Genomic DNA, 23,251 nt, shown 5'->3' with positions numbered 1-23,251 from the left:
ATATGCTGCATACAAGAAACACACTTAATTCAAAGGGAAACTCATAGACTGAAAGTTAAAGAGTGGAAAACAATACTCCATGAGACAGGAACCTGAAAAAAAGCAGGAGTAGCTATCCTCTTTGCAGCTCAAGTAGATTTCAAACCAACAGTGATTAAGAGAGACAAAGAAGGATACTACATCCTTGTAAAAGGAAGAATCCAAGAGGAAGGGATGACAATCATAAATATCTATGCACCAAACACTAGTGCACCCAACTATATAAAACAAATACTAACGGACATGAAAAGTCATATATGTACTAATACAATTGTAGTGGAGAACCTCAACACCCCACTGTCACAAATAGATAGATCAATTAGACTAAAAATAAGTAATGAAATACTAGAACTCAATCAAACTCTTAGACAAATGAACTTAACAGATGTTTACAGAGTGTTCCACCCCACAAAATCAGAATACACATTCTTCTCAGCTGCACATGGGTCATTCTCAAAAATAGACCACATACTCACAAATAGAACATGTTTAAGTAAGTGCAAAGGAGTTGAAGTTATCCCCTGTGTATTATCCGACCATAGTGTGATGAAATTGGAGATCCATAGCAAAAGAAACTCAAAAAATTTCATAAACATATGGAAATTGAACAACACACTTCTGAATAAGCAATGGGTCACAGAGGAAATTAAAGAAGAAATCAGACAGTTCCTTCAATTAAATGACAATGACAATACAACATATCGGAATCTATAGGACACAGTGAAAGCAGTCTTAGGAGGGAAATTCATAGCAGTGAATATGCATATTAGGAAAACAGAATGAGCCCAATTAAACAACCTGATGCTGAACCTCAAGCTTCTAGAAAAAGAAGAGCAGGAAAACCCCAAAGCTCATACAAGGGAGGAAATGATAAGATCAGAGGAGAAATCAATGCAATGGAGACTAAGAGAACGATACAAAAAATCAATGAAGCCAAGAGTTGATTCTTTGAAAGAATCAACAAAATTGACAAACCCTTAGCCAACCTCATCAGAAAAAGGAAAGCAAAGGCCCAAATCCATGCAATTAGGAAAAAAAAGGGTTAAATTACAACAGACCCAGCAGAAATCCAGAGGATCATCAATACCTACTTCCAAAACCTATATGCCAATAAGATGGACAACACGGAAAAAATGAACACATTCCTAGATACATATGAATTACCAAAGTTGAAGGAAGAAGACCTAAAAATTCTGAACAACCCAATATCAACCAATGAAATTGAAAATGTAATTCAAAACTTATCAAGTAAGAAAAGCCTTGGCCCTGATGGTTGCACTGCTGAATTCCACAAGACATTTACAGAGGAACTGCTGCTCTGCCACTACTGTTTAAACTCTTCAATGAAATTGAAAGGGAATTAATACTCCCAAATTCATTCCTGGAAGCAAGCATCACCTTGATCCCCAAAGCAGAGAAAGACCCAACTGAAAAAGAGAACTATAGGCCAATCTCACTAATGAACATAGATGCAAAAATCCTTAATAAGATAATGGCAAACAGAATACAGAAGATCATCAAGAAGATCATACACTCTGATCAAGTGGTATTCATCCAGGGATGGAGGGATGATTCAATATACACAAAGCAATCAATTTAATACACTATATCAATAAAGCCAAGGACAAAAACCATACCATTATCTCCATAGATGCAGAAAAAGCATTTGACAAAATCCAACATGCATTTATGATAAAAACCCTACAAAAATTGGAATAGATGGTTTCTACCTCAAACTGATAGAAGCCATCTATGAAAAACCAACAACCAGTATCATACTAAATGGTCAAAAACTGAAATCCTTCACACTAAAATCAGGAACAAGACAAGGATGTCCACCATCACCACTCTTGTTCAATATAGTGCTGGAAACATTAGCCATGGCAATTAGACAAGAGAAAGAAATAAAAGGAATACGGATAGGAAATGAAGTCATATTGTCATTATTTACAGATGACATGATACTGTGTATAGGAGACCCCAAGAACTCCACCAAAAGTCTCCTAGACTTAATAACCAAATTCAGTCAAGTAGCTGGTTACAAGGTCAACACACAAAAATCAATAGCTTTCCTCTACACAAATGACAGACTCACTGAGAGAGAAATAGGGCAAATAATTCCTTTCACAATAGCATCCAAAAATCTGAAATATCTAGGAATTAACCTAATGAAAGAAATCAAAGACCTCTGCTCTGAAAACTATGGCACTCTGAAAAGAGAGATTGAAGATGATATCAGAAAATGGACAGACATCCCCTGCTCCAGGGTAGGAAGGATTAATATAGTGAAAATGGCCATACTTCCAAAACTTCTATATAGATTTAATGCAATTCCAATTGAGATCCCAGAAGCATACTTCATGGACCTTGAGAAAACAATCCAAAAAATCATTTGGAACAAGAAGAGGCCCAGAATAGCAAAAGCAATTCTAGGTAACAGAGACATGGCAGGGAGTATCACAACCACCAACCTGCAACTCTACTACAAAGCCACTGTAATAAAAACAGCATGGTACTGGCAAAGAAACAGACCTGAGGACCAGTGGAACAGATTAGGAGATGCAGAAACAATGCCAGACACACTCAGCCATCTCATCTTCAATAAAGGAGCCAAACACCCTCACTGGAGGAAAGATAGCCTCTTTAATAAATTGTGCTGGAAAAATTGGGCTTCAACTTGCCAAAGATTAAAACTAGACCTGTATCTCTCACCATGCACTAAACTAAAATCAAAATAGATTAAAGATCTAAATATTAAAATAGAAACTGAACCAGTTGGAACAGAGGTTAGGTAGAACCCTTGAAGACATCGGTGTAGGAAAAGATTTTATGAACAAAACTTCAGTTGCCCATGAACTAGCACAAACAATCAACAAATGGGATCTCTTCTTATTAAAAGGCTTCTGCACAGCAAGAGAAACCACCAGCAGTGTGAAGAGACAACCCACAATGTGGGAAAAAATTTTCACCTGCTCTTCCTCAGACAAAGGTCTACTATCTCGAATCTATAAAGAATTTAAAAAGATCAGAAATTTAAAGACCCAATCTGAAAATAGGCATCTGAATTGAACAGACATTTCTCAGACAAAGAAGTAGAAATAACAAATAAATACATGAAAAAATGTTCAACATCACTGGTCATTCGAGAGATGCAAATGAAAACAACACTGAGATTCCACCTCACTCCAGAAAGAATGGCTGCTATCATGAAATCAACCAATAACAAATGCTGGTGGGGCTGTGGGGAAAGAGGAACCCTGCCCCACTGCTGGTGGGAGTGTAGACTGGTGCAACCACTGTGGAAATCGGTATGGAGATACCTCAAGGAACTAAGACTGGAAGTCCCATTTGACCCTGCTATTCCACTGCTGGGGATCTTCCCCAAAGAATTAAAAGAATCATACCACAGTGATATATGTGCGCCCATGTTCATAGGAGCACAGTTTGTAATAGCCAAAACTTGGAAACAGCGCAAATGCTCATCAACTGGAGACTGGATAAAGAAAATGTGGTTTCTTTTTATAAAATGGAGTACTACTCAGCCATAAAAAATGAGAAATGAGAGACATTTATAGCTAAGTGGATGCACATTGAGGCGATACTCTTAAGTGAAATAAATAGGACACACATGAATAAATACTGAATAGTTTCTCTGGTGTGAGAAACTGAAAGTGTAAATAAGGACTAAATGTATAATAGGTAATGTGAAATAGGAAGAAAAGGGGCAAAGGGGAAGGAAGTGGGAGGTCTAGGGGAAAGGATAGAAGGGAATGGGATTAATATGAGAAAGTGGAAAAATAGGAACAGAATCTTTGTAAATAGGGAGGAATAAAGGGGTTGAAGGGAGGGTTGGGCGAGGGTGAAAAATAAGAACCAAGAGAGACTATGTAAAGGTGCAAATTTCCAATGGTGAATGTCATTATATTGTATACCTAAAATGTACCAATGATTAGAATGAATAATCGATAATGTAAAATAGGAAGAAAAGGTCCAAAGGGGTAGGAGCAGTGGGAGGGGTAGGAGGCAGGAAAGAAGGGAAAGGAAAAATGATGAGAAATGGACAAAATGGAAATAAAGTCTTTGTAAATAGGGAAGGGTGGAGGGCATGAAGGGAGGGCTAGGAATGGGGAAAAAATAAGAACCAAGATGCATTATGTAAAGGTACAACTCCCAATGAGAAATGTAATTGTGTTGTATACCTACAATGTACCAATAAAAGAATTTAATTTAAAAATATATATATTCCAAAGGAGTAAGAAACTTTGACTTCACATTTCTCATATTCTGGAACAAAAACCCCTGGAAACAAGGCATCCTATAATTCTGATTGATTCATTATGCTCCTTGAGTGTCCTCTAGGATCACAGCTCCATGGCAGGTTGTTGCCACCTGGAGAGAGCCCAGAAGTTAAACTGGACTGGATTAGCCACCATTTACCAGTGCACAATCTTATCTTCCTCATAGAACTTGTGTTTTTACTCCCTTATGAATATCAAAAGCCCAAGTTACAATTGATTTTAGTTGTAAAATCATGTCTCTTTGAAGGAAACATTGTTAGCCAAACCAATAATCGAAAGTATCTAAGTCACTGTTTTCTAAATCTTTGAGAGAGAATGAGGCAAATCAATAAATGGGCTACAGCTTTTTCCCTCAAAAGACATGGCTTTTAGAGACAGAAGTAGACCAAAGCCTCAGGGGAACTTCACCTTTGAAGAAAACCACTGAGAGCTATGCTATCTGATCACCTAGGTAACCTTCTCCAGCAGCAAAACAAAGACTACACATTGTTCACAGTTCGCAGGGCACATTCAACAGGTTTTCAGAAGCTCATAGAAAAAGAGAAAAGCTGGTTGAGATCCCTTTTATTACTAGTTAGCAAAGCAAAAATGCAAATCATTTCTGTTACCTGTCCCATGTAAGGCCTCCTACAGAGGTGCAGTTTAGTAGTAAAGCAGCCAAAGAGTTCTAAAGTTAATTCCCAAGAGCTTTGGAGTTTCTAGAGTGTCTTTTTAAAAGATTTTTCAAACAACTTCTACTGAGTTACTGTTTTCTATTTGTGTCTATCTTATTAGCAGAGAGAGAACAGTCCTGTCCTGTAGCTCAATTCTTCATGGAGGCTTGAGAAAGGGCCCTACCAGCGTCATTTCAGGTCACTTTGAGACAGAGGATATCTGATGATCACTGAAAGGGTTACCTTCACCTCATTGAGGAGTCCAGTTAGGGGACAATAAAGACACAGAGATTTATCTACTGATTACCAATTCAGGCTCTCAGGATCCAGACTACACTGGGGGACCTTCAAGCACCTGCCAGAGAGTAGCCCTGGCCATGACCTCTCAGTTGTCACTCCAGGTTTCACTAGTTCAACGCCGTCAGAGATCTGTCTCCTGGAAGGATTCTAGCTGCCTGTCTTGTCTGCATTTAGTCTCTAATTTATTAGCCAAAGTATTTTTCTCATACATAAATGATAAAAGCCAGAACTGCAGGGGCAGAGAGAGAGAGAGAGAGAGAGAGAGAGAGAGAGAGAGAGAGAGAGAGAGAGGGAGAGAGAGAAAAGATTCTCCCTTAAACTAAATGTTTTGGTCCCTTAAGTGTTGTGCTTAGGGAAATAGCTCCTTCTGGTTTCACCCAGAAGTTGGTTCTTTCCACGGAGTCTCAGGTGCAGTCTCTCAAGGAAGACTATTGCCCAGAGCACTAAGTGGGGATATCTCATTCATGTGGTCTGCTGGATGGACAAAACCTCAATGTCTCATCTAACCCAGAGACAGTGTATGTTTCCTGATCTAAAATTACTCCCCTGTCTTTGGCATTAGCAAGAGCACTCATTTTCTAAGGACTTAAATGTCCTTAGGAGAAAGACATTGAGTATTTCAGAGACCCTTCTTCACTTTACGTGCCTCTATGAAGGAGACTGAGGTTGGCAGGAGAGATTGGAAATGAAATCAGGAAAGGTGGTCTTTCTTCTCATACTCTTGGTGAGTTATTGAAACAATTTTCCCCTGAGTCATCACTCTGAGCCTGGAAAGGTGAGAGTAGGTAATCTCAAGAGCTAAGACTGTCTCCACACCAGTGGAAGATCAGACCGGAAAGGAAACTGAGGCAGAGCTGACTTAACATTTTCTCTAGAGTGTAGAGGAGGATTGGGCCAGACTTCTCAGTGAAACCTGTCTGCAAGTCTTAAGAGCAGCTACCAGCCTAGTGCCTAGTCCTGAATTTTATCAATAGGCATGAATATTTTTCAACTATACACTAGATTTTACAGAGAGACCTATTTTTACAACATTTTCTAATTTACTAGTAATTATTGGTAAAGGTCATTAGATGACATTTATTTTCCTTAGCATTGCCAAACAAGTCATTCAAGCAATCAATATAGAACAAAACATATAACCTTGTCTATGAAAGTAAAATATCCTTTTAAAGAAACATCATCATTTTAACAAAATGACAAATATAAGAACTCAAAGTACAAAGCCTTTACAAGAGGCACAAACAGTGACAAAAAGAATGACAATTTTGGTTACTTAATATAATTTAGCAATCAATAAAGGTAAATTCTTACCTCCTATTAATTATTGTCTTGGGACCTCCAATAATGTCATGGGAAATATGAAATATGAAATGTATATCTCCCAACCTGTTAACTATATAATGCACTGAGTTCTTGTTCTCTAGAAATCAAAGAATGAGTCCTAGGAATGATGGAGGTTAAAAGTAGGAAGATATTTATTGATAGGAAAGTTCCTGATGGGCAGGAGGGGTCCCAAGTGGGTAGCCCAACTTACTTTTAAATACTTACCTATAATCTGAAGTCTTTTAAAAAGATAAAAAATCACTTGATATTTCCTTTGAAGAAATGTTAATGATGTGTTGATTAAGAATACAAATTATTTTATGCACATTAAATTTCTATTCCACAACATGATCAAGCTTTATTTTTTAATAAAATGCAAAGGAAACTTACAATACTGAAACCATACTTCTGACTGTACCTTTGTGCATTTCCATTGCCTAGTCCTCTGAAATTCTTACTCCTTACTACTGAACTCACCAAAGAATTCTTGGTTATCTTTTTTAGATGCTGGGACTTTAGCACTGTGGTATAACCCTACTTTAAGACGTCTAAATATTTGCCCACTTGTCATTTGCAGCTGCTGAGATAGACATCTCCTAAGTGTATTACTTGTATCTGACCTATGGATTTCAAGTGAAAACATAATGCTGACCCAATAATGTTGCCAAATTTCACACAGCGAGGAAGGAGTAGTCAGGAAACACCTCCATTTACTCTCTTTCCAGAGTTAGAGGATTTAGCATCATCACCATTTAGGATAAAGAACTTCCTTAAAATTTTTTAGTCCTTCTAAACACACATTTATGAATTTTCCCACACAAGTTGAAGAGTGTGTGAAAGATTAATATTGAATAATTTCACCAACATGTGGACTCTAAGGAGTAGAGATCATAGAGGAGTCATAGGGTAGAAGATTGAATGAGGTAACTTTCACCATCTGAGGAGCAACTGTCCCCAGACACCCAGAGCTCCTCTGAGTTAAGGTGGATACAGTATTTCCAGGGTTCCTGTGATCATCACTATGATCGTAGGCCTTTGGGGAAATATGTGGGAAGCCAACAAAGAAGTGACCACTACATTGAGGGTTCTCCACCAATCACAGTGTCACAATCTCAGCTGACAAATGTCAGGAGGTTGTGAAGAAAACCCCATACACAAGGTGGATGACATGCAACATGACAAGGAAGCATTCACCACACAGCCCAGCAGAGGTAACATAGCCCAGCTGTGACTCTGCAGGGCCTGAGGACCCCAGCCCAGTCGCAATTCTCTTGACCTGGAATTTAAACATAAAAACTCATCTCAGCTCTCCTTCATCAGACAGCTAATTTCCTTATTTTCCTACTTAAAATATTAGTTGTATTTGTGACTGATGTGTACATGTGTGAATTATCAGTCATTATGTCTGCTTGTAAAGATTTAGTCATTCCCCAATGCCTTCATTCTCAAAGGCTCATTTTTCATATTTCAATTCAGTGTTTCTATAAAAAGGAGTCAATTAAAAATTGATATGTTCATTCAATACTAGAATTTTCTTCAAAGAGTTGATTAGTTATATTGCACATTTGAAAGAAGCTAAATAGGATCAAGATTTGTTATAGGGGAAGTAACAACAAAATGACATGCTCAGAATTATGAATTTCGTAATAGAATAAATTAATGAGTTTACGCTTCACTTCCCCATGCAGGCATACATACCTGAATTCTTGTGTAATATCAACTTGTATACTCAAAAAGTATTTACATTACTTTAATCAACATATGCATATTTCATTCTCTGACTTTCACATGTAAGTGCTTAGAAATTGAAAAGATGAAACCAAATGCTTTATACTTCTTCAGAGTCACATTCTATTTAAACTACACTTTGAACTTTGCATAGAATTTGTACAAATAGTACATATGTTGCCAAGGTGAGCACAGAATTTGTACAAATATGAGAGTCCATGAGACAGGTACCAGGAGCAAATTTCAAAGGTATTCAGTGAGTCTGCATTGCCTGAAGGCATTGCCAGTGGCCACAGCCTTTTCTACATCCTATGTTATGGGCTCCATACTGAAGGCTACACCGCACCTCCATGGGCCTCAGTTGACCCACCTGCTCTGTGAGAGGCTCCTCCTGCCCTCTGGAGGACTGGTGGTGTCAAATTGTGTGCTACCAAAATGGCATCAACAAACTTGAATTCCCTCTTCTGAAGGAAGCAGTGAGCAGACTGACCAGGGAGACAGAAGTGTGTTCTCTAGCCAGACCAGGACACAATTTTGCACACTGAGGATAAGGGAAATGGCACGCAATAGTGAGTGTCTGGAAGAAGTAGGACTTTTCAGTGTTAGAATCAGTACTCCTTACCATGTTCATAGATTCCAATGTATAAGCAGAAAATGTCAGGAATGTGATAGGTCTCCCACTACCTCAGCAACTATAATGTATTGTAGCTGCCCTCTTCCTATCATGCCTTGCCCCCTCCCCTGTGTGACATCATGCCAAGATGGTTGCTCTCTTCAAAGAGCAAACCCTTCTTCCCAGCATGCTCCTGTTCCTGCCTAGAGAGTAACCTAATACTCGCTCACCTCCTACCATCTAGTGCTGTCACCGGCTCCTCCATTCCCTAGTCACTACCTCACTCAACACTGCCTCAGCTCCTACAAACCCACCCCAGTCTCTATAAAAGACACTCCCTGCCCCAGCCATATTGCTTTTGTCTCTCCTTTGTTCAGAGACAGCCCGGCAGGCAGATCTGGTCCCCTAATAAAGCCTTGTTGTGGCCTGGTCTGGTCTTGGACTTCAGCCTTTTACCTGACATTTCTGGTGCCGTGACTCAGATGGTAGATGGTCCATTAATGGACGATCCCCTGTAGGATGGAGTTGATCAGCTTTTTGGGCATCTCTATTGGACCATATCTGCTGAGCCAGGACCCTCTGGGGCTTTTTACCATTGCCATTGCTGACGCTACACATCCACACCAGTCACCAATGCCTGGGTGAGTAGGGAGTTCAGCCTCCTTCTCATCAGGTTCTCTGTTTCATTCTCTCTCCCTCCAGGGACTTCTCAGAAATCTGAGCGCTTGGTCAGAGAAACCTCCACAGCCGCTGGGCCCAGGACCATGCCCCTGGGAGAGGTCTCATCAGCCTGCCTTCTCTCGTTCTCTCCCTCTGGGAGACTCAGAGATTTTCAAAGGAGACAAGGATGCTTCTCCCCTTTGTCCTTCTCCTAGGAGCTGCCTCCTCCTCACCCATTCTAACAAGGGGGCCCAACAATCCAAACCCTGCCCCTCAATGCCCTGGGCTGCCTTCTGGCACAACTCAAACCCCTGGGATTGTTGGGACCAGACTTTAAGCCAAAAAGACTTGTTTTCTATTGCAATCAGGTTTGGCCTCAGTATAAATTAGATAATGGGTTTCCATGGCCCAAAAATGGCATTTTCAATTTTAACATACTGTGTGATTTACACAACTTCTGTCAGCACAATGGCAAATGGTCAGAAATCCCCTACATACAAGCCTTTTTCTACCTACACTCGACCCTTCCTCTGTCAAACCTGTTCTCCTCAAGTACTCCTAGCCTGAGCTGATCACTCACCGCTCATACCTCCCCCACTTTATAACCTTGTTGATAGGAAAAAGTTTTAAAGTTTAGTAGATTAGCTATTAAAGTAGTTGTGGAAGAAAAATAGGTAGCGTATCCCTTTAAAACCTTGCCTTAGCCCATTGCTTCTGCTGTTTAAAGTAAAGGTTACATAGCTCCTTTGATTTGTAGCGCCACTATAGATAACATCCTAGCTCTGATGAACAAAGTGGGAATCCTTGAACAAACTTGTGATATATGTGCTTTAACTGTCATGTGTTTAGGACTGTAATCAGTGACAGAAAACACCTGAGTCTAACCACTAAACAGGAATTGGAACTTTATTTGCTTAACAAAGACCACTAGGGATGAGATAATGACTGACAAAAGTATAAAAGGTTTATAGTGAGCTGGAGGCAAAATATTTAAAAAGCTATAAGTAAAACATATATTTTTGATATAAAAGGATTTTATATGTTTGTCTTGTTAGCAGGACAAGACCAAAAGGCCTAGGTATGTCAAGAAGGTGTATGGAAGTGGTTTATAAAGGAAATATGTATGTTTACTTGTTGGTTTCAAGTTTTTTATAAAAGGTTTACAGGAATAGAGTTTTCATTCTTTCTGATTCTAATTCTAGAAGAGATCTCTGTTAATTAATTGACTTACAAAAGTTTTAAATAGCCTTATTTATAATTATAAACCTAAAAATTATAAAGAGATATTTAAATTCCATTGGGATAAATATATTTCAGTGGACTCTAGTTTTATAAACTGTCTTATATCTTTGTTTTTGTTCAATCATACACCTGTTTTGTTTATAGATATAGGTTATTAAGTTCAAGGCATGCTCCCCTTGGTGAACAAAGGAACGGCCACATGGAAATATTTTCCAGTCTTTGTTCACTAGGGGGACCTCAACAGTTTTCGTTTTACAGCAGACTGACCCGATAGTTTTCATAGCCTTATAAAAGACTTACATCAATAAACATTACTTAAATATATTATAATGCTATGTTTACCTCAGTTGTCATCAAAGGGATAAATTCTAAATATGTTGGGGCAGAGAAGCTCAGCTGGTCACAGAACCCAGAAGGAAGCTCCCTGGCTCCATCCCAGGCTCCTAGGGCAGAGAAGGTGAGCCAGTCCCAGCACCTGGAAGGAAGCTCCCCGCCTCCATCCCAGGCTCCTAGGGCAGAGAAGCTCAGTCAGTCCCAGCACCTGGAAGGATACTCCCCCACCACCATCACAAGCTCCTAGGTCAGAGAAGCTGAGCCAGTCTCAGAACCCAGAAGGAAACTCCCCCGCTGCCATCCCAAGCTACCAGAGCAGAGAAGGTGAGATGCATGGGTGCCAGAAGCACCCCCTCCCTGTGGAAATGAGAAAACACATAAACAAGCCTCAAAAATAGAGTTCCAGATCACCTACAGCAACACCAAAGGGAAATGAGATGGAACAATCTGACACTCAACCACCTGGACTCTCTGAACTGGCAACAAAAGAGGATCTGGGAAAAATGAAATCAGAAATAATTACTCAGATAACAGCAAAGATTTTGCTCATGTTGCAAGACATGATTAATAAATTTAGAGAGGACACAGATAAAAAATAGGGGATCTGAGGAACATGATGGTATCCCAACATAGGAAATAAATGGAATCCATAAAACAGATACAAACAGATTTCCAAGAGATTAAAAACTCCATTGAAAGTTTGCACGACATAATGAACCAATGTGAGGATAGAATTTCACATATAGAAGATAAGATTGCAATTTTGCTTTAAAACTGTAAGGGAACAAGAGAAATCAATCCAGTAGCTGCTAGACGATGCAAAGAAGAATAACTTAAGACTGATTGGAGTAAATGAAGAAAGAGGAGAGAGTGCAGATGACATAAAAAACTGTTCACAGAAGTGATGGCAGAAAACTTCCCAAGGAGGGGAAAAGAACTTGACATACAGATAAGTGAGACATATAAGACTCCAAATAGCTGTGATCAAAAAAAATCTACACATAGGCATATAATAGTTAGGATTCCAGAAATCCAACTGAAGAACAAAATTCTACAAGCAGTGAGAGAAAAGAAACAAATCATATACAAAGGAAAGCCCATCAGAATCACAGCAGACTTCTCAATGCAAACCCTCAAGGCAAGAAGAGCTTGGAGTGATGTTTTTCAAGCCCTAAAGGAAAACAGCCTCCAACCCAGATTGATGTACCCTGCAAAACTATCTTTCAAACTTGATGGAGAAATAAGATACTTTCAGGGTAAAGAGCACCTCAGGAACTTCATGAATACCAAACCAGCACTCCAAAAAATTTTAGACAATACCCTAGGAAAAGACAATGAGGATCACAGCCCCAGGAAACCCAGCAGAATGAATCCATTGGGTGTGACAAATTAAACGCAAAGGGGGAGAATCCAACAAAAAGAAAAAGTCATGACAAGGCTTTTAAAACTTTTAATTTCATCTCCCTAATGGGTGTATAATTCAATCTTATTGTACTGATTAGTATTTTTCTGATTCTAGAGTTGCACACCATTCATTGTGCTATACTGGCTATTTATCATCTTCTTATGTCTACATTTTAATTGGGTTGTCTATTAATGAGCTCTAAGAATTCTTTATATATTCTGGTCATAGATTATATGCATTGTAAATATGGTCTGTTTAAGGACTATTTTTCATTTTAATGGTGTCATTTAAAGTTCTAAGTTTTGATGGAATCTCATTTATCAATTTTTTTCTTTTATACATCATGTTTTTTGTATCCTAGGTAGTTCTTGCCTAACCTGAATTCATAAATATTTTCCCTTATAATTTCTTCTTAAAGTTTTATACTTTTAGGCTTTCTTATTTAGGTTCATAGATCCCTTCAAGGTATTTTCATGTATGGAAAAAAAGGGTTGAGGCTAATTTTTTATATACAGATACCAGGTGTTCTAGTGCCATTTGCTGAAAACACTGTCTATTCCTTGGCTCTTGAATTGAGTTTATATTTTATAAAATGTTAATGTTAAATAGTCTTTCAAATCTCAGTGGACCATACATGTGTAGTTCTATTTCTAGATTCTCTGTTTTATTCAAATGATCTATATGTCTTTCCTTACACCAACACTGCCTTGATTACTGTAGCTTTAGAAGAAGTCTTAAAATTAGGTACTAAACATCTTCCAACACTGTTTTTTTGTTTTTGTTTTTAACTTTTCTAGGTCCTTTGTACTCCTACATAACTTTCAAATTTCAATATCCAGTTCTTCATTTATAGCAAGCATACACAAACCTGAAGTTTTATATATATCTTGTGTTTGCTAATCCTGCTAAATTCAAGTATAAGTTCTAGGGGCTCCTAGAGATTTCTTAGTATTTTCTCTGTAGATGATTATTTCATCTACATATAAAGATTTTGCCTCTACTGTGCCAATCTGATCCTAGTTGTGTCATTTTATTGCCAGACTATTTTGGTTTAGACCTGTGTTTCAAAGTCTAATGGACAGATGAAGAGTAAGCATATCTGCCCTTGTTCCCCACCTTAAGGAGAAAGCATTGTATCTTCTCCATTCATATAAGGCATTCTCACTGGAAGTATGCAGTACATGTCTTTAATCTGTTGAGAAGTTTCTGTTCTACTTCTAGTGCCCTGATAGCTTTTACCATGAACAGCTGTAGAATATAGTCCAATACTTTTTCTCCAACTAGTGACAGGATCATATGGCTTTTTCATTTTCTCTGTTTAAATGATGACTTTTGGGGATGGATCTTCCAATGGTGAACCAACACTGCCATCCCTATGACAAAACCCCTTTTTCCATTCCGCCAGATCTGACTTCCAATAGTTTGTTTTGTTAAACAAATTTCTATTTATGTTCATACTTTTTTCTTCTATTATATTTATCCAGTTTTAGAATTAGCACAATGTTGAGTTCCTAAAATGAGGGGGGAAGTGTTCCTTCATTTTTCTGCTTTAATTGTTTGATATAATTTATCAGTTAAAATGTTTATGAGCCTGCTGTTGTCATATAGGTAGGTTTTCAAGCTAGGAATATACTTTCTTTAATAGGTGCTATTCAAATTTTATATTTCCCCCAGAGTTAGTTTCATTAATTTGTCTTCCAAGGTACTTCTTAGAAGTTGTCAAATTTATTTCAAAACAGATTTTTGTAATATGCTTTCTATATCCTTTTAAATTCTGTAAAATCTGTGGTAATGTCTCCTAGATCTTAATATTGTAATTTAAAAAATGTATAACTGATATTGTGTAACAGGATGAAAAGGTCTAAAAGACCAGGGGAATTGGGGGGGGTAGGGGAAAGGAGAAAAGGGAAAGGAAAAAATATGAGAAGAGGAGAAAAATGGAAACAAGGTCTTTGCAAATAGGGAAGGGTGGAGGGGGTGAAGGGAGGGCAAGGGAAGGGGGAAAAAATGACAACCAAGATACATCATGTAATGGTACAAGATCCCAATGATGAATGTAACTGTATTTTATACCTAAAATGTACCAATAAACTTAATGGGGAAAAAATATGTTATGGTATGCTTACACTGGTCATTTTCAAAGGACTAAATATCCTGTAGGTTTTATTTTTTTCTGCTATACTAAATGTATTTATAATTTTTGACTGCACAGGTTTTCTAATACTTGTTTATGATAATAACCTCTTTTTTATTCAGGTATTTGCCTTTTCTATACACTCCAGCTATTTATGACAATAGATACATCTTTGGGCTGAGATATTTTCTTTAGATGATATCCTATCAAAAGATAATTTATTTACTTTTAAAAGATATTAATTTAGGTGAAAGTAAAAACTTTTGGTGTTTTAAAAAAATGAGTATGTTTAACAATGGCTATTTTATATCAAGATGGACATTTAAATGTGTTACAAAGGTAAAGTCATCATAATTGTCATGTTAAACTATTATTTGTGGCTCTTTTTCTGTTAATATTCTACAGGAATTCAACTAATAAAACAACCATTACTGATAACAATAACAGTTCTCTATATTTAAAATTCCATTTTATTTTATTCAGGTAAAATTATAATAGTTAAATTCAGAACTCTTGTTACAATGCTAATGCTATTGACCTTCTCTTCTGGGTCTTCAACAACTAAAGTTTGGAGCCCAAAACTAAAAAGGTAACTGGGCTATGAGGACAGCCAATATTTTGGCCCCAGCCACTCAAGTTCAACAAAGATCCAGGACATGAGGGAACCTTCTCCACAGGGTCCTACATCTTTGGTAAGTCACTCAACCTCCTAAACAGGGAGATTGCTGGACACCAGAGGACAATGTACTGTGTGCCAAAGGAGGGTCACCAAGAAAAATTCTTCCATGCTTTCACTGAAAACAACTTGGTCAGGTAAGGCCTGGACCCATCCTGACAGCTGACACTGACAGAGGAGCAGAGAGGCACTATGCATGGTTCTAAAGTTATGGCCTGGGGAGACTTAACTGATGTTGATAGATAACAAGAGGTTCATATTGATTGACACAGGTCTCACTTTAACTTGGTCTTAAACACCTGGAAGAAAAAAATAAGCAAAAGAGGTATAAAAGAATGACATAATAATAAAGCTAGACTTCAGAAAAATTAAGACATAGCCCACCCATTAAAATCTTTTGGTTCACTCATGACACAGCCATTTCAAAAAAACAAAACTTTAGGGACTAAATAGAAAGGAAAATCATTAATTAGCTATAAGTGTGTATAGATTCTTTTCAGAGAAATTAAAATAAGTTCTTTATAGGTGTCCAATCCTAGAAACCACTGGTCTCCAGATCTGTCTTTTTAGATAAGTGTTTTTCTGATTCTGTGATAACTAATTAACTATCATGTAGTGATCAAAAAAACCCCATAAAGTAAGAGTATTGGGAAAAAAAATCACCTGCTTGTCAGCCACAGTCAGGATAAGTTCTATACCAAGCAGCTACAAGATTTATTCCTTTTAAAATAATGTACATCCTTGTTCTCTGTTTATGATGCCTCTTCTCTCATTGTGCTCATATTTCCTGGTTATGTACCTGTGTCTGAAAAGATCAAGCCTTTTATGTTACACTTGATCGCCTCAAGTTGGCCAGGGTCCTTGTGGAGGTTATCAGTTCTCTTTATTTTAAAATATACCTAGGAGGCCTCCAAAAACTGAGAGATACAGGAATAAAGCTGCCCTTTACACAACTATTCCATGGCATTGCTGGAAATATAAACCTAAAATGTGTGTTTTCATGGCCTTGAATTTAAAGGACAAGTCAGGTTCATGGTAACACTACATGCATCGGTATGTTGGCCTCCAAAAGACATTTGCTCAGTTACATACACCTGTTATATTCCCCCCCCAAAAGATTATAAAGATTAGATAAATTATGTTTATCACTTTTCCACTCATTCTCTAAGAGCAAGGACATGACACATGGGCCCTTTGATCATGAGCTATGATCTCTTACTTCTAAACAGTCTTACTTCTATAACAAATGAGCCCCTAAACATCCAGCTGTCTCTGTAAAACCTATGTAAATAATAAAAAAATTACACATCAAATGAAAAAGACTTAATACTCAATGGGCCAGATAGATATGCCCCCCCAAGGTACTAATCAATGGTGGGGTACGTTTGGTTCCTGGAGCTCATGGCTCCCCTGGCTATTACTACTCTTGGGACCTCTCAGTATTATCTGTTTAATTCTCTGTTTTGGACCCTGCCTAGTTCACTGTTTTCAAAATTTCTTGCAGGAACGAATGAGGGCATTCACCAGCCAGACAGTCATGGAGTTCATCATGGCAGGGTACCAGCCAGTATGACAAAAGGAAGAGGTCCACACTTGCCATGTGCCTCATCAGATCCAGGTCTAGCCCCGATCTGCACCCCTGGTTAGTAGGAAGCAGCTCCAGAAGAAGAGACCTTTGCCCAACTATCATAAAACAAAAGCCTGGAATGATAGGTATCCCATACCTCAACAACTATTACGTATAGTAGCTGCCCTCTTCCTATGGTGCCTTGCCCTCTCCCCTGTGTGACATCATACCAAGATGGTTGCTCCCACCAAAGAACAAACCCTTCTTCCCAGCATGCCCCTGTTCCTGCTTAGAGAGTAACCTAATACTCACCTCCTAACACCTAGTGCTATAACCAGCTCCTCCATTCCCTAGTCACTACCTCACTCAACCCCACCTCAGCCCCTACAAACCCCACCCCAGTCTCTATAAAAGACTCTCCCTGCCCCAGGCATATTGCTTTTGTCTCTCTGTTCAGAGACAGCCCAGCAGATCTATTCCCCTAATAAAGGCTTGTTGTGGCCTGGTCTGGTATTCTTTGGCCTTTTACCTGACAGAATGTTCATAGTAGAGACAAACAGCTTTCAGTAAGCAGGAAGATGTCTGCATCCAGAAACATAATTTATTTCAGAAAAAACAAAAATGTGAGAGATTAAATCTTTTATTATATGGAATACATCAAATAAGTATTCAACATTAAAACCTGTGATAAAATTAAGGACATTTAAAAAATTGCACACTTATGTTTAAATCATAAATTTAATTTAAAATAATTTTCTCTGAGGAGTGATAATTGGAAATTATAATAAAGTCTAATTAACAAACTTAGGAAGCACAAAAAAAAATCCAGAAATTAAAACATTGACAAAATCCAGAGAAAGCCAGGAAAGATAAGTGCTTAGGAGAAAGTAGAACATTACACAATTCTTCTGTATGTGGAAGGCCAGGAAAAGAACAAAACACTTTGAAGGCACAATAGAAAAACCTCCATAATTTCTGTAACACAAAAGCTGTCAAGTGAAAAAGTGTTGGAAATGACTTACTTTGTACTAAAACTGACAACCTGAGATCACCAAAGGAGGACCCCAGGATCTACTGACTTCTAGAGAGAAATCACCCCGTACAGCTAGTTAGGGGAAAAATGGTGGTGGGAATGTTGCTACCCGCTTCAACTTTCGTATCCTTCTATTAGTCCCCTTCTTGCCTTCCCCAAGACTTTACTTAGAGCTGAGTGAATGTCCCTGTTCCTCAGACAGTAGATAATGGGGTTCAAGGCCGGGGGTGCCACAGTGTAGAACACAGAGCACAGCAAGTCCAGAAGAGGAGGTGCATTAGAGGTTGGCTTTAAGTAAGCAGCAGCACCTGTTAGGCAAAAGGTGCCCACAACCACCAGGTGGGGCACACAGGTGGAGAAGGTTTTGGACCGGCTCTGCCTGGATGGGATCTTCAACACGGTAGAGAAAATAAACACATAGGAGACCACGATGCAAACCAAACATGAGAACCCATAGAGGACACCAAGGGCCAGGCTGACATTGACAGCAGCATGCTCCCCAGAGCAAGTGAGCTCTAGAAGGGCAGGGACATCACAGAAAAACTGGTGAATCCTGTTGGAGCCACAGAACTCCAGGGAGAATATCCCCACTGAGTAGAAGAGTCCCAGGGTCCCTCCACTGAGCCAGGACACAGCCATCAACTGGACACAGCACCCTTTGCTCATGACAGCCTTATAGTGCAGAGGGTGGCAGATGGCCACATAACGATCACAGGACATGGCAGTGAGGATTCCCATTTCTGACCCTGCCAACAGGACCACCAAGAAGAGCTGACACACACACCCAAAGAAAGAGATGGAGTCGCTGAGGGTGATGGAGTTGAGAATGGATTTGGGGACTATGGTGGAAATGAGACACAGGTCCAGGAAAGACAAATGCCTGAGGAAGAAGTACATGGGGGTGTGGAGGTGGTGGTCAAGAACTGTGAGGAGGAGGATAGTCAGATTCTCAAGTGTGGCCACCAGGTAGACCTGGGAGAAGAGAGCAGCCTGCACGCCCAGCAGCACCAGGCTGTCTGACAATCTCAGGAGCAAGAAGCCCCTCAGAAGTGTCTGATTCTTCATATTGTAGGGTTGTAAGGTGCCTGTTGAGTCTGAAAGAAAAATGGCAAATTAAAAACATCATATATCAGGGATGCAGGCATAACCATGTTTGTACCATCAGGGTTCTTTTTTTTTGGTTTTGTTTTTTTTGGTACCGGGGATGGAACTCGGGCCCTTGCACTTGCACAGCAAGCGGTGAAACCACTGAGTTAAATCCCCAGCCCCTACATCAGGGTTCTTTATAACTCAATCTTGGGAGTGGCCTCTATGTCCATCAACAGATGAATGGACAAAGATAATGTGATATTTAGACACAATGAAGCACTACTTTACTATCCTCACAGAAAGATAAGCCTGAGGCCTTTAGTAGGAGAGTGGGTGCACTTGGAGACCATGGTGCTAACTGAAGTAAATCAGACACTCAGGCTGAAAATCACATAGCCTCTCTTCCATGAGGAACTTGAAGTGTAAATAAAGATCAAATAGGAGAGATAGTAGGAAAGGAGAAATCTTTTGTAAAAGGAAAGGGGACCAAAAGGTGTAGGGAGAGGAGGGGAAAGGGTGTAGAAAGAATTGAGAGTTGGTATGAGCACATGCTAACTCCTCACTGTGAGTGCACTCATCACACACTGCAAATAGGTACTAAGACAAATCAATATCATGATGCACACAGCACATCACCTGTTATGTGTCTCTCCATTCTTGAGACACACATAGATTAGCATGAGTTAGATAGAAAGTTTAAAAACCCAAAAATATTCAACTTTGTATTCAAATGAGGTTCAAAACAATTCTAATGTGATTTAGTTTAAATTACTTTTGAAAGATGAAAGAAATTCTACATATCTCCAAAATAATGTGAAACCACTGTTGACATTTTTCCCATTAAGATTTACAGGACTTGCTGTGTAATAATAACTGAAATAGGGCATACGGTGCACCTTTTCACATATCAGTATTATACCCCTTGGTGTGATTTCTGTGTGGATTACAAGTTACAGGTGAAACATCTGCTGGCTGCATACACAATACGTAAACCTGGCATTAATTGGGCCATCAATTGGCTGAGCTATGTGAAGTGGAACCTAAAGAAATGTCTCTCTGTGACAGGATATTCCATGACTTTGGAAATCTAGAAGTCCATTCATTAGAAAGAAATATATAAGAAGAAAACACTAAAAATAAGAGTTGAAATTCTTATCATTATAAAGTGATATCACAATTAATTATTCACTTCCCTTTCACAAGACATTAAAATTGCTCCCCACGTTTTCATAGAATGTGCAATTCCTGGGTGTAGATGTTACTGTAGCATCTGTTTTTTGTACTTTAGTGCAGTTATTTAACATAGCACAGAGCACTGAAGACTACTGAAGCCATTTTGACAAATTGAATTTTAAACATACAGTGCCATTGTGCATTAAAGAGCAAAACTAGAGACTAATGCAGACAATTGGGGCCATGTTCTAGGGGGGATTCTGTCCACACTGAGAACAGCCCATGCTGGAGACAAGGATACCTAGCAGAGAGGCCGAGCATCCCCCAGCCCCAGCTCAATGGGCCCCCTGGGAGGGGCTTGGCCTTGCTCTCTCACTCAGGTCCTCAGTCCTTAGAGCCTCTTTGTCCTCTCCCTCACTCCACTGACCTTGCTTTCCTTCTCTGGGCAGCCCTTCTCCTCTTCAAGGTTAGAGGTGTTTCTGAGAACATCCAAAGGTGTCTCCAGGCCAGGCAATGCAGGCTGTCCTGTGATGCCCTGGGCTGAGTGTGCAGTCAGGAGTGTGAGATGCTTCCCTTTGGGTCCCCACCCATGCTCCCCTGCAGAGGCCATGAAGGCCAAAGACTTGGGGACTTCATGGTCCTACCTAGGTAGATGCATCTTCCTGAGGAGTTTCTGCTCCCTTTAAGTTTCTGCACCTCAATTCCCTGGTTCTCCAAGGCTAACTCATTTGTGGAATCATAGGAGGGCAGAATGTGCTCAGCCTGATGGTTCAGTGTGCCAGCAGGTGGATCTGAAAGATCCTCTGTCCCTACCTGATGAACAGCCTCAGCCTTTCCTTCTGTCCTGCAGAGAAGCCTTTCTCATCCCCTGCCCCATGCTGGCTTCTCAGCTTCTGACAAGCTCTGTTCTCTCTCACTGAGCTGTACTCCCAAGAGTGGAGCTGGGAAGTGGAGGTGAGATCTGACCACAGCAGTTTCCCTCTCAGAGCGGAGACATAATCTCCATTAATAAACAAAATTTATATTAACATCTGAATTCCTTCCCTACTACTTTCACAAATAACATTATTTATTTTAATATGAATCTTCCCTAAGTTGAAGAGTATGATTTGATTTGGAAGAGATAATATTTACAAAATTAAAAAAAACACTAATACTCTTGATTTTCATCATGTAGAAACAATGATTTAATGTCTCCTACTACAAAATACTGTCTTAATGAAAACATAGCCATATTTTAATGTGGAACACAGGTTTAAATAACTTAATATTTTTAAAAAACAGCCTAAAAATTTTGTTCCATGACCTTTAGACAAAATCTCTATCATGATGAAAGAATTTAAAGTCTATTTTTATACTCTAATTTCACATTTTCTTTAAAAGATAAAGACCTAGTGACTGAAAATCAAATCTGAATAGATAGTAAAAGGGAATGAATAAAAGATTTGCTTTATGTTTATTTTTTAATGAAAGCACAGGAGAATAACAAAACAGAGAAGCCTAAAGGGAAAGGGAAAATAAATTTTAAAGTGGCTTTTGAAAGATGAAAAAGGAGATAAAATTACTGGAATACACAGGACTTGAGTCAGTCAATCCACACATGCACACACACAAGTACACACACACACACACACACACACACACACACACACAAACTCCCCATACTGCTCCCCAGACCTGTGCCTTGGAAGCCGGCTTAATATTCTGCAGTCACCATGGGAAGAAAATCGTCTTCATTATTCCAACTACTGTGGATGTGCACATGAAGTTTTGTGACATCTACTGATTTCCTGAGGGTGAGATCCACTTCAAAGGCTGCAAAAAGATGTATATGTTTATGATACATGGCTTTCCTGAAGCAGTTCTGCAAAGCCTTCAGCACAATATTAGTGATATGAAGAAGAGATAAGGGTGGTTAAAAGTTGAAAGGTACGGAAGGAGCTATGGGATTAAAAATCATGCGACACACACATTATAGAGGTCAGTAAATAGAGAGTTTCACATAAAAAGAAGTAGGACAAGCCATCCTGTGCTTCAGCTCTTATCTTGAAGCAATCTTACCTTTTATTCCAATACACAGTGAGCTATAAGGGGGTAAACTGAATAGAGCGCAGGGTCAGCAGCTGCGTCCCGTCCTGTGAGAGCAAGGAATGCTGAGCATTAAGGGTGCTCTTTCCCCGTGCTGCCTTAAAGCTGGAGCAGCACAGCCCTAGTGCTATGGGGGGCGGGCGGCGTCCCAGCCTGTGCCTGAAGCAGGGGCTGCATCTAATACATCAAAGGTGGGTGTGAGAATGGTGAGGGAGTGGGGAGAAAGAGGCAGGGTGGGAGCAGAAGGGGAGAGAGGGACCCAGAGGGGAGAGAGCTACACATCAGTCTGGGAGAGCGAGGGCGTGAGGAGGCGAAATACTGCAGAACTGAGAGACTCGGTAGGAAAGAGACACTGTTCCCTTTGGAACAGAATAGAAGCAGAACATTTTAATTTTCTCAGCCACCCCCACCACACACATCCAAGAGAGTGAGCAAGAATGGGCACAGCATGTCCAGGAGGAACAGTCCTACTGACCTTCATAGAAACCAGGCATGGCATTGCGGGCGATTTTCTGAGGAGTAAATTGACTCTGGAGGACAGTGAGGGGGGTGTGGCTCCTGTCCTGTGTCTCAGGCAGCTTTTTGTATAGAGAGGGCAGGTCCTTTAAGCACTCACAAGCCGACCTTGCAGGGCTTCTCCCAGGAGGAGACACAGCAGCTCTGCACTGGGCTTCCTTGGATCCCAGATCCTGGAGAGCAGGCGGGCACTCAGGACTGCGAGCTGCTCCTGCCCTCTTTCCTCCAGTGAGACCCAGGGGAGAGCTCTGCAGCTCCTAGAATAAACCCCCGGCAGCCCTCTCTCCCTGTACCCCAAGCCTGGGACTGGAAGCCATGCACTCCTAAAGATGGTAGCACCTGAAAGGCTATGCCCAGATGACCTTTGAGGGTAGCAATCTC

The 23,251-nt window shown here is 39.7% G+C and overlaps 1 protein-coding gene across 1 annotated transcript; it reads right to left on the bottom strand.

Moving 5' to 3' along the window:
* Positions 1-17,769: 17,769 nt before the first annotated feature.
* On the bottom strand, positions 17,770-19,104 carry LOC147826524 (olfactory receptor 14K1-like). The gene has a single exon (XM_087181013.1). The coding sequence runs from the start codon at positions 19,067-19,069 to the stop codon at positions 18,119-18,121; it is 951 nt and encodes a 316-aa protein (XP_087037139.1). The 5' UTR covers positions 19,070-19,104; the 3' UTR covers positions 17,770-18,118.
* Positions 19,105-23,251: the final 4,147 nt, after the last annotated feature.

Source organism: Heterocephalus glaber, unplaced genomic scaffold, assembly GCF_053883595.1.
Source record: "Heterocephalus glaber isolate CG9 unplaced genomic scaffold, H.glaber_assembly_v1.0 deba00001466, whole genome shotgun sequence".
NCBI lineage: Eukaryota > Metazoa > Chordata > Mammalia > Rodentia > Bathyergidae > Heterocephalus > Heterocephalus glaber.
Note: the sequence above shows the minus strand (reverse complement) of the source record. Positions and strands in the feature narration are given on the sequence as shown.

Bases quoted from the DNA above. Each gene is read 5' to 3' on its own strand.
- LOC147826524 (XM_087181013.1), bottom strand. From the start codon at position 19,069: ATGAAGAATCAGACACTTCTGAGGGGCTTCTTGCTCCTGAGATTGTCA.